This window comes from Anser brachyrhynchus (genome assembly GCF_964034855.1).
Source record: "Anser brachyrhynchus genome assembly, chromosome: 1".
Classification (NCBI taxonomy): domain Eukaryota; kingdom Metazoa; phylum Chordata; class Aves; order Anseriformes; family Anatidae; genus Anser; species Anser brachyrhynchus.
In genome coordinates, this window is record NC_137694.1 from 100,878,024 (window position 1) to 100,890,901 (window position 12,878).

At 37.1% G+C, this 12,878-nt stretch overlaps 1 protein-coding gene across 10 annotated transcripts in view; it reads left to right on the forward strand.

Annotated features, from left to right (window-relative positions):
• The window catches only part of STXBP5L (syntaxin binding protein 5L), a 205,237-nt gene that overhangs the window by 112,847 nt on the left and 79,512 nt on the right, over positions 1–12,878 (forward strand). For all 10 annotated transcript variants that reach the window (XM_080576817.1, XM_080576813.1, XM_080576818.1 and 7 more), the window contains 2 exons: positions 5,895–5,978; positions 12,615–12,738. In XM_080576817.1, coding sequence (XP_080432943.1) covers positions 5,895–5,978; positions 12,615–12,738 — 208 coding nt within the window. The remainder of the gene's footprint in view (positions 1–5,894; positions 5,979–12,614; positions 12,739–12,878) is intronic.

Sequence of the window (12,878 nt, forward strand, 5' to 3'; positions counted from 1 at the left end):
TAGACTGAGGGTGGCATAAAGCACAAATTGGTGCTAACAAATTACTTGCAGATTTGCAGAATGTGGAATCAGCAGTTTGATATTTACTGGAAAATGTCAGTAAAAGGTACACAGAGACATAAGAGAAGTTTGAAGCACTGAATCAAAAGACAGCTCCAGATGAAAAGACCCAATATTAGAGAATACTAATTCACATCAAACTTTGGTTGAAAAAAATAGAGGGAAAAAACAGTCTTTTTTCAGAAAGGGGAAATGGAAAAAAGAAAAACAACGCAAACTTCTGGGACTTTTGCTGTTCAACATAGTTATAAACAACCTAGAAAAGAGTGTAAGCAGTAATGTGATAAGGTTTGCTGGATCTTAAGGGGCTGAGAAACTCAGCAGCAAAATGGCAGGTTAAATAATGTCTTTCGTTAAGTATTCAGTGTAAATAGCTGGAAGTGATATGTGAGGAGGAAAAGAATATTTCTAACTTTACATATAAAACAATGGGTCTGAGCTGATTATTACTGTTTAGTATCAAGACCTTAGAATGATGATTGATAGTTCAATAAAAATATCAGTTCAGTGCTCAGTAGAGATCAAAAAAATCAAATCACAATTAGGCACTATTTGGAGATGAATAGGGGAGAAAAAATAATTATTGCATAAATGCGTAGTTGACATGCCTGCTGAATACTGAGTATAGCTCATGTCTTCCTATCTCAAAAAGAATGTAATCACACTAGAATACAGAGAAGGGGCAAAGTTTTCTATATGAGGTGCAACTAAGCCAGACAAGGCAATTAATTTTGGAAACAACTGATTGTGATCCTGAGTTTGAAAATGCCAATTATTGCAAAGAGGGTAGAAAGAGCTCTTTCAATGCAAACCCTAAAAGGATATTATCAGAGATCTAGGGACTCCGGGTATCTGGCAATACAAGTACAAGTTAAGACAGTTCAGACAGAAGCTTTATGAATTATGATAATAGTGAGAGAACATTTGGACAGCATCTGCCCCTCTACTTTCCCATCCTCTGCCAAGTGATTGCAGAGACCCAACCTACGTACTGTTTCAGAAAAAAAAAAATAGAAAGAAAGAAAAAAAAAAGTGAGGAAAACCAATCATTCCGATGTTAACAAAGTCAGGTATCCATCCCTGAGAGGGATGGACTCCTTTAAGTAGCTTGTTAGCTGCCACAATTCTGAGGCAATAAAACAGTGAATATGTGAAGATATGGAAATGGCTTTTGGTGAAGCCTATAGACTATAAGAGGATAAACTCAGTATCATCTTAGCGGAGAAGTGGGGATTTGGAATCACAGCTTTTAGTTGAAATAAACGCTCTTTTTGTTAGGAAAAACTTCTTAGCCCAAACTCCCAAATCTTAAATATTACTAAGTTTGCCACCACAGTATCAAATGAAGCTGACAAAAACTGGATTCCAGACAAGCCATTTAAGTGCCTTCTCAAATGTGCAATGGGTAGAAGCTATTCCAAGTAGTGCTGCAGGTGCTAAAAATGTATGTGGGTCACATGGGGGAACAAGAAAAGTTCACACAAGAGAAATCAATGTGAGGGTTTTGGAAGAGGTTCGCCAAATTTTCCTAAAATGTTATTAAAGATGACTTTAACTGGAGTTATGTCTAGTTGAGAAGCTGGCTATCATTGAATCAGGCTGTGAGAATATGGGAGAGTATAAATACTCACCCTCCTCACATATTGTTCTTTGATATTTCTATTTGGCTATTTAAGTACAAGACCTACCTGTTGTGATAGGTAGACCTTTTGCTTAATTCAGTAGAGCTGTTCTTAAGAAACAGGTAATAGAGCTGTTCCAAGATCTACTTATCTTGCTTAGCTCCTCAGCTTCAAGTAGACCAAAGACCACTGAAAGCTGTTGGTGGAAGAAAGCACACTGCCCAAATCACTTTGTGACGTGGCAGCACATATATTCTTAGATAGCAGATATATTCTTAACACATGCTTCAAAAATTAAAAAGTGGGTAACAATTTAGTCATAATCATTGCTGGAAATACAGGTATTCTTGTACTCCACAGATTACAGTTCTGGGCTTATTTCCCTGAAGTAAACAAGTAGCATTCCCCTATGGGATTGGTGCACTCAGTTGTTGAGAGCCCCAAAACATAGACAAATTTTTCCAAAGCTAGGACAATCATTTATTTCTTTTTGAAAGCCAGGGGAATGTGTGTGCCAGCTGTATATTCATTTAAAAAAAAAAAAAAAAGTTCAGTAGTTGATGACCAGTTTTTTTCTGTGCCAAAAGAGTGACTGTAATTCCAGAAGACTTCTGCCATTCAAATTTTTTCCAGAGTGTCCTCCAGGCAAACTATCAGGGCAGATTTTGGAGACGGGCTCTGTCACAAATCTAGCAAGCAGTGGTTGGAAGACGACAGAGAATTTGGGCATTAGTGTGCTACTTAAGAGCAATTTGGGGACCTAGTGATTAACTTCATGAACTGTCTGCCAAATCAGTGAGTAAGTGTACATTAGGAACAGACTGAAGTACACAGACATTGGTAAGTGGCAGATATGTACCAAACAGGATTTTTCTTGCTGACACAGAAGAAGATATTAACTCCAATGATCTGCAGTTTCCCAGCAACTAGAGAAAGTTTAATAGGAAAAGGTTTAATGTTATTAACCATTAGCTGGTGGACAAAGGTTCCTATCTCTGAGTCTGTGTTCCGAGATCTAATAACACCTAAATATAGTGTGCATTTGGCAGGCTTTCTATTTTCTCCCCATGGCTGTTTTGTGCTACCAGGGGGCTGGCTGGCATGTACCAAGATGCAAATTGTTGATTGTAAAGGAGATATTTCCCTTAAGCATCATCATCAAAAGCATTCCAGGAATAAGGATTTATTCAGTCAGAAAGAATGTGAAGCAACTCCACTGGATAAGGAAGGTTGTGCCAGGATTCCTCCATATTTTAAATTCTATGCAGCCTTCTTTATGATTCTTAATCATATCAAGCAAGATAAATGGGGTGTCAGAAACACAATTGGCATTAAATATTTGTGTGTGTTTTTTTTTGTTTGTTTGTTTGTTTTTCCCTGGACTCCTTTCATACATACTTATTTTTCTTTTTTGTCTGTTTTCTCCTCCAGCTGCATTTATGGGTGTTTTATTTTTCACCATATTGACTAGTACAGATATAGAGCTTGTCTTACAGATCTCTTACAATAGTCAAGAGGAGTGAGAGCATTTGAGTTTTCTATGGTTCAGGCAGGTTAGAGTTCAGAGCATCCTGAATATACTGGCAATGAGACCAATCGCATTCACCCTGATGAAATTCTGACTTCGTCATACCACAGAACTATTAAGCAGCATGGCTACCATCTGAGCAAATGAGAAAGAGAGAGAAATTCCTGGCTATGCAGCAGATCTGTTCATCTTTTAACTTCTTCCCTGAAACCACAGTACTTTTTATCTTGCAGTTCTATAGTGCCATTGTGCATTAAGCATTTCAGCAACAGATCAGGTGGAAGGCTGTCCCTGACAGGAGGTATTTAACCTTTTTAGTAATTACCTGGAGCACAATATCTTTGCAAAAAGAGTGATACAAATCAAAAGGCAAGCCTGCTGCACTTGGGAAAAAAGCTTATTATGAAACAGGGTCACATACTAAATGCTTTTCTATTCATTTCTTTATTATATTTGTATGAAAACTGAGATGGAAAGAATACTGGTAGATACAAACTAAACCCACCTGGTTTGGTACCCAGCTGTAATGCACTAGTGAAAACAGTAAAAAAAAAAAAAAAAAAAAGCACTCAGACTCTGTAAGATATCCATTATCTACATTTTATTGGATTTAATATAAAAAAGGAAAAAGAGAAGATAGATAATCTTATATTCCTGAGATACCGGAAGCTGCAAGTTGTGCAGCATCAGAGTGGCCTCCGATAAGGGCACAACACACTGCTGATCCCATCTGTGAAGAAGTTCACCAGTATTTTGGTCTTTAGAACTCTTAAAAGATTTACTTACAGATGTATATAAATATATTTATTTATTTATTTATTTATTTATTTTTCAATTCTACTGTCAAGTAAAAGGCTGTTCACATGAGAACGTACTGGTTTACATTATCATAAAGACAAGGACACATGGGTACTGTAATTACCATTACTAAGTGGGAGCTGCTTACAGGTTTCTCCTTTACAATTACCAGGCTGTTTATCTTGCAGTCAAAGAATATGTGCAGCACACCATATCACAGCACAGGCCTGCACATACTCAGGCTAGCTGTTATGTGGATCGCTAACTCCTGGATATACAGTCGTCTCTTTTTAGGATCACTTCACAAGCAGCAAAAGAAGTTGCAGTAAGGCACTTTGTACACTTCCCCAATGGCGATCTACTATGTCAGAATACCATATGGCATCCTGACACTGGTGCTATCCAGTTAGCTGTATGCTTTCAGAACAAGAATGTTGTTTCACACTTACTCTGCTACAGAATCCCATATGGACCTGTCCAGAGAAAAAAATGATAAATGTTCTGGAATTTCTCCAAGACAGTTTGAATATTGTTCAGGAGCAAAATTCTTAAATAATCAAATACTGTTCCTATTCAGGTATTAAATATATTAACTGTAAGTCATTCCCAGATCATGTAATTTATCTCCGCATAAAGAATACTCTCCTGGCAATACAGAGAATCATATCTAGTATGATTGAGAGACTAGAGTATTCCTAGACTCTGTATACAGCAGTATTGATGTATTGATGATATTTGACTTAGAAAAAAAATGTTTTGTTTAGAAGTCCAGCAGTTTTATTTTAATGACATGCAAGCTGAAGTGAGTGATAGCAAAGATTTTGGTAAGACTTCACAGACTAAAAGATAGTCTTGTAATTCTTCCACTCAAATTCTTAATAACTGTAAATTCTTGCCTGCAACCTGTGCTCCGTGTATTTATGGACAAAGAACAATTACAGTTATCACTGCCAGATGTTTAAAAATAGTCCATAACTGAAACATGTAAGTCTGCCATTATGGTCATTCTCAGACTTCACATCCAAAGACAGATTCTTAGGAAAACAGACTCTCTGGGAGGCAATTTGCAGAATGCCTAAGTAGGCCAGACGTCATGTCTTCCATAAGATCTGGAATGAACTGTATTCAAATGAAGGGTACTCACTATAGTGACAGATGAATAATTTAGTTCTTTTCAATAGAAATAAAGAGAACGCATTGTGTTCATTCTTATTTTTTTCCCAAGCATTTTTTTTCTCCTCTTTCATCCTTTGACAAGTCTTACTTGTCGGTATGTCTCAGGTGTGCATGATTTTATGACATACTAATTCTAGAAGAAGTAAAAAATAGCATAACCGCTTAGTTTATTTTCAATTTCTGGAAAAGTAAGTAATTTATTTTCTGCAACAGTAGTTCTTCAAAATGTTTTAAAGAAATAGAAGGCAGAAGTTAAAGAAATATATTTAGCTGAGTGAGAGTTTAATCTGGTGACTCTTTGGTTTTACATTATTTAAGTAATCTCTTGGGTGTCAAACTGTTTTCCCTTCCACCTAGGGACAAGGAAAATAAGAGCTGAGAGGAACATGGTATATTTGTATTTTTCTCAACAGGCATAAAATTGTGAAGACTATCCACATACATATTCTTGCAGGAAAAAGAATGGTGTATAAAGCATGTTTTATTTCCATATCAGAACTTGCATTGTCAGTCATGACAAGTAATTTATAATAAACAATAATTTGAAAGCAGGTATTATGTGTGAACTACAATCTTGCACGTCCGCTTGGCATTTTCTTTTTATCGTGCTTATGTATTTTGAAAAAAATTCTTAAAACTCTGAAGTTCTTCAATTTTAGTATATGCCTTTTTGATCTGAAAGTATAATTGTGTTTGTTTCCCTCCCCCAGCTATTGATAGGCTATGAAAATGGGACTGTAGTACTCTGGGACTTACGATCTAAAAGAGCTGATCTGAGAGCTTATTATGATGAGGTAAGCAATTTCCATTAATTCAGAAAAACTGTTATTCAGCAGTTTGTCATATGTCTTATCGAGCAGATGGATATTTATCTTAAAGCACTGCTTGTTCTGGTAACACTGTTTGTGCTCTGCTTTTGAGCAACTTATTGACAACAAAACCTGAGATCTCTAGTTGTACTGCATTAGCCCCTTTTGAGTGTACTACAACAGAATCTATTCCCCTTGATTCTGACAAGTTCATCAGCTTCTGTGTGGGGTTCCCCAGTTGAATAGAGTATAGCAATGAGCTGACCTGAAATACAGCTACATTAGGAATTTTATTATTATCTTTACTGAGTATTACTAGAATATTAGCATGAAAGCCAAATTACTTTGTAGGTCTATTCATATTACCCAGTATTCAAGAGCCATGTAAAAAGTTTTCAGAATTGTATACTCACTTCTATCAGAATATTAACTCTTGCTGTTTGTAAGCAGATTGTATCAAACACACATACAGATCTTGCATCAATAAACATGTTATTTCAAAAATAAATATATTCGTATTTATTATGATTTTTGTGCTGCCCTTAGAGAAAAACTTGATTCGTTCTACCAACCCTTCTGTAAGTTCACCATGGATGAGCATGAATGCAAATAAAACTGAAGGTAGCAAAGGAAATTTTGTGTTAAGTTATCCAGGCAGTAATAGGTTTCTTGTAGCTCTTTTTCCTTGTTTCTCTTATTATCTTATTAGATGTAAGGAGTGTACACGTTCATTTTCACTCTAAAAGTTAATCTGAATATATCCTGAAGTCTTTTTTTTTTTTTTCGCAGACACATTAACACTACACCAAGCTTCAAGTTTAAAATTCTGAGCATTCACAAAACAAATGTTGTACAGGACAGGGTAATACAGACTTTAAACGTGCCAACATTTAAGCCTCAAGATGTGTCCCACTGTGCTGTCTCTAAGTGACAGTCTGCCTGTGCACACGTTTGTGAAAATGCACCTATTCTATTCCTTGAGATTGGACAATATACGGGTCTCTTAAGGGGGTGCTTGTTCATTCACTGTCTTCTCTTGTGCTCGGGAAGCGAATGCATAAAAGATCTTCATAATACCGTTTCCGTTCTTTTTAATTGCTTGTTGAGACAGGGTGATTGGGTGTTGAATATTTCTTGTGGTTTAATTGTTCCACATTTTTCAGTACTGTCCTCAGGAATTGTCTTTGTTTTTTGTTTGTTTGTTTTGTTTTGTTTTTGTTTGTTTGTTGTTTTTTGTTGTTGTTGTTTTGTTTGTTTGTTTTACAGTCATTTGCTTTCCTCCTCAGTGGTTACTTGCTGTGTCATTACTCCACTTTGTTCAGCTTAGGATGGCTTGCTATTGTCTACTGACATACTTGCAAGTTTTTTCTGCTGTCTGTAAAAGGGTTGTGTGAACTAGCTACTGTACTTTATTCCAGACTTTCAGGCTCCAGATTGGTAATGTTCCAGATGTACTAGTATTCCTCTAGGAAATCCCTTAAAAAGGTTTCTTTTTAAATCCTGAGTTACATAGCTTTTCTGAGTCACAAATGGTTAGTTCAGCATGTGTCACTTGGTATTTGGCACTAAAACAAAAGTTTTCAAACCTGAGCCTCTTCTTACAGAAGGGTCACCTAAGATCAGAGTCCAGAAAACATTGTTTCTGCTCCCCTTCACCATTCTGTGTGGACTGATGGAAGTGCTCTGTGCCCCATGATATCTGACCAATCTTTTTGGATTGTTGTTCTGGCCAGCCAATTGCAATTTCATTGTATCTGAGGTTTCAGATAAAGTGCTGTAATTGTTCTGTACCTTCACTGAATATCAAAATGCCTCTTTGAATAGGGTATGAATGAAATTAAGCCAGACAATTTTTTCTTATACCATTATACTTTCTTTAGCACCAGTATTGAAACTGATGTAGTCATCGTATTCAATGGTGAAAGAACTGGGGATCTCATCTAACTCACCACTTGGCCTTCTGACATCTCTAAGGATAGTCAGATGTCAGCATCTTTATTTGGCCTATCAGTGGAGCAGGTTCTTCTGTTCAGTATCCAAAATTTCCCTGGCACCAGGCTTCTCCAAGGAAGAGGCACTTGGAGCATAGAGTGAGAAGCAGGTTATTTTCTTGTCTTTGATGCACCATGAGTGTTCATCACCAAGGCCAGTTCTTTCTTCTCTGTAATCTTCTTCAGATAGGTATCCAGCTTGGTAATGTCACTCAACATTAAGCACAGGGTAAGCACCCTCAGGACTGCATCTTGATACTCATCCTTTCACAGGATCAAGCCTCAGCTGGTTTCCTCCTCAGCAGGGTTGGATTCCTGTCTCCCCAGATGTGTTGAGAAGCAGGCTCTCTGGTGTTATTCAGATCTGTGGAACCAATCACTGTGCAGCACAGGAGCAAGAAGTTAACAGCAGATATTTTTTATACTGTAGGAAAAAGGAGACTGGTAACTGATTGTGTACCTACGAATCTAAGTTGTTTGTTTTTTTTTTTAAGTTCAAGATGAGAACTATATCTGCTGTAATTCAGTTGTCATAGAGAGGAATAGTCTCATATCTCATGACTTTAAAGATGCTTGGTTTAGTATAGCTACAGGAAATGCTTCCATGTCATTGTTATTGAGAAATGTTATTAAAAGGTCTCTTCCATTCAATTTTTTTCACTATGTTGAATGCTGTTTTTTTAATTGAGTAGTGGACACTCAGCTCAGATGGAACAGGTCCTTTTTCTTTAACATTCTCATTTGAACAGTTGGCTAACAAAAGGTTCACTGAGAGACAATGGTTCTTATTCCACTAGGACATCATCACTGTGAAATCTTGCCTGTCCTTTCTAGGCTGCATGGTATTGTCATACCAGTGTGATGTTTCACATCACGTGAGTCTTGCAGACCTGGATACATGATATATGTTGCAGACATCTCCTCAGAATATGGGCAATCTTATGACTGTGCATTTAGTTGTTTCCTACCATATTAGCAGGATCTGCCCAATACTTGCAGAAATATGTCCTTTCATTTTCCTTACCATCCAGATCAATGTCATGGGCACATTGTTCCTAGAATAAACAGCTCACTTAGATAACCCAATAACCTGTAAGTGGAGGACCTGAGGACTCTGCCCACTGTTAACAGACTTGTAAATGAAGCATTTACAGCTGCATTCCCTACCCTTTTTTAGTCATGCTATACTTAATGTCATGAAGGCTGGAAACCTTTCATACATAAAACATCTGCTTCTTCCAAGCGAGGGAGGTTCTCACCAAGGATCAGAAAGGCTGTATAAGTTGCATTATCTGGAACTCCTCTGCTGGGCGTTCTTATAAGCCTGTATCTTCCCTTTAAAGCTTCTCCCTAGTACTTATGTTTTACTCACTGGTGCTAAAATAAGTCCTGTCTCTCTTATAGCACAACTAAAGACAAAGTTAGAAGCTGCCGCAGCCCATCAACTCCTTATGCAAGGAGTTTCAATGTGCTCTTCTCTACTGTGACAAAGCTTCTCAAGAGACTAAAATGTTCTCACTTGTGAGACACTTGGTGCCAGAGTGGAGCTTGAACCTGCTGCTTAGACCCTTGTGTCTGCTCTTTGAGTTGTCAGATGTAAGCTTGTGTTTTGGTGTGATGATGACTGTCATCTTGCCAGTGGTGATCATCTCTCTTGAGTATGAGATATTCAGGCCCTTTCAATCAATGATCCTGCATGATGCCCTCTATAAAAGGCTCCCATTTCAAACCATTTCCTAAAGTCCTTAGAAGTTTATTTCCATAGATAGGTATAAAAAGAGAGCACATAAACAAACTAGATACTTCAAAGTATCTGCAAGTTATTACCGATAGTTGGCAGACCCCCAAAAACCAGCCATCTTCTTATGCAGGCTTTATGAGTTTGACAGGTTGTGTCAAATCATATTCAGAGCTTTCTATAGCATAGACACCATCTCTCATTAGAACACATCTCCCAAAGGAAGCTGCAGAGTTCTCAGAGACATTTGACAAACGACATCTCCCTACCTTTATCAAGCACTATGCCATTATGGAAGCATCACATCTGATGCAGCCCTTGCTGTAATGGTCCTGTAGTACTACTAATACAAAGGATTCTTAAGACTTAAGTGATAGGATGAGATTAGTATTGTGCTTGTTCAAAATACAGTTAAAAGTGGTCTTAGAGTACCCATCATTTCCTCTCAGTGGAGTGATTTTTGTGCTCAGGAGTGAACTGAAATGGTGTTGGGCATGCTTAATTTTAGTACATGCTGAGTATGAGAGAAGATGGAGTATGCATGCAACCACTGTTGGTATTGCAGGAGAAACATACCCAATCTGGAGTGATAAGCTTTATGTGTACACACTGTGTGAACATTCACATGAGTCACCCACTCTGATGAACTCTTGTTCTAAGTAAATAACTGCTCGTTTTTTGTGAGGATGCTGAAGAAATAGATCAGAATACTAGACATATTCTAGCAGAGAGAAAATTAGGGACACTTACTCATTGCCATCATTCAGTGTTATTCATGACTCCTAGTTGAGACCTCCAAAACAAATCCTAAGTATTTCTTGATCAATTCAGAGCAGTCTATCAGGTGAATTTGAGTTGCTGCTATGCCAACTGTCTGTGACTATAGGAGCATTCCTGCTCAGCTCTACTCAACAGGAGGCTTATGTTGGCAGGTGGCACCTAGCAGCTGAGAGGCAGTTTAACAGGCAGCAAATTTCATCTGCTAGTTACTAGCTCCTGCTCAGGCACAGTTAGTGACTGTAACCATGTGAAATGTTTCTATGTGTGATAACACATCAAAAGCAGATTTGAATTTGGCATGATAGCAAGCATGAATAAGCTCATGTCAGAATTAATTTGCACAAGGAGAGAAATGCAGTAGTTCCCACAGATCTAGGGTTCTTATTAACCAAGGGCAATGTCAATGGATTGTATGTGAGCCATCTTTCTGTGTTATCTTTTGTTGCTTAAGTTGTAGTTTGATATCTTATGGGTGTTTGAGAGGAATTTTCTGACAACTCTACTCTGGTAGGTAGAAGTTTGGGTGACACCCATTATGTCACTTGAAGGTAAGTATCTAGAGTTCACAATGTTTCTGCCCAGTTTGTTGAGTCTTTATTGGCATGTCTAGCTTACCAGTGTGCTAGCTAACTATTCATATACAAAGCAAGTCAGGTTCATCCTGGGGCATTCCTCCTCCATCTGGGACATCTTAATGGAAATCCTAATTTGTGGCTATGTTGTCCAGCCTCAGGAGCTGAGTAAAAGTTCTGGGAAGGAGACACAACTTTTTTTTTTTTTTCTTCCCTGAAATTCCCTTCAGACCCTGAGCCATTACCAACCATAACAATCAATACACTTGTTAAAAGAGGAAGACCAACAAGGAGTCTTGAAGAGTGACCATCATCACTTATGTTAATTTCTTATCAGCTTAAGCAAAATTGATATGAACAACTCCAATGCTGACTAAATACCCAGACATAATTTTAAAGTGATTTGAACAAATCAGGTTAAAAAAAAGAAAACACACACACATGCAACTGTAAGCATTGTAAGCATAATGTAAGCAAAATGTAAGCATAACTGTCTTTTATTTACATGTACATGTAAGTATATTGCATTTTTTGCTATTTGGCAGCTAACAAGGGGAATAAATTCAGGTGAAAATTCAGGGAATTTCTGTTTCTGAGGGAAGTGCGTGAGAAACTGCGGTAATCAAAGAAGCAATACTTTGTTTTGTCAGAAAATGTCTTTTGTTAGTTTCCAGAATGTACCAGCAAAAATTAAAGACTTGCACTGTTATCCTTTCAGCTTGTTTGATGTAATTATGGATAATGTCATTATTTATTTTACATGCCTAATCTGTGTTTGAACTTCTTGATATCTTGTGCTAATCAGTTTCACTAGTTATTAGTGAAATAGCGAGAATGTTTTGTTAATTTTTTAAGCGTTCCTTTTTGGTATACCTAACGTTCCTTATACGTTACTTGCATTGTGTACATAGGAGTATGACATTACTCTTCTCTGAATCACTATTTGTTCCCAAATTATCTTACATCACTGTTTTTGTTTTTTCTTATGTCAATGAAACAATCCTGGTCTTTTACGTTATTTTGTATTTAAATTAAGCATCACAGGTTTCTGTGTACTTTCTCTGAAACTTAAGTATGTGGAAGAAAAATGATTCAAGAATAGAGTACTATTTCTGCTTTTCCAAAGAAGTCCTCTGGGAAAGCTTGTGTATGTTGTATGTTACCTGTAAAAACTGTTGCATAGCATTCCCTGTACATTTGACAAATGAAATACTTCTAAGAGCTATCAGACATATTATGATTGCACTGTATATTGTTCATATACTTCTTGCTTAACACCGTTTCCTCAATTTTAGTCTGACTCAGTAGAGGTTCTTACATTCTTCTGTCCTTTTAGCATTTATAATGGATTATTTTTGCTTGATTTGCAGTAGATTACAGCCATTGGTTTCTTAAGTGTTGGTAATGGACTAGACAAACAAAATCAATCCCACTGTTGATACACGGTTAGATTAATATAATCCAAAGTCATATATCAAAATATCGTTAGTGTAGACAGTGTATTCCTTTTCAGTCTCAAGTTCTTCATTCATTTCTCCAGGCTATTCATTCTGTTGCTTGGCACCATGAAGGGAAACAGTTCATGTGCAGTCACTCAGATGGAAGCTTGACCCTGTGGAACCTGAAAAGTCCTAACAGACCATTCCAGACCACAATCCCACATGGTAATTTTGATAGTAAAAAAGTAAAACAAAGAAACAATACAATATTCTCCATGTTGTTTGCTAATATCTTTGTTTATTCTTGAAAGCAAGCATAGATTTTCCAAAGTAATAAAAGCAAAATTGTTTTGGTTTGGTTTGGT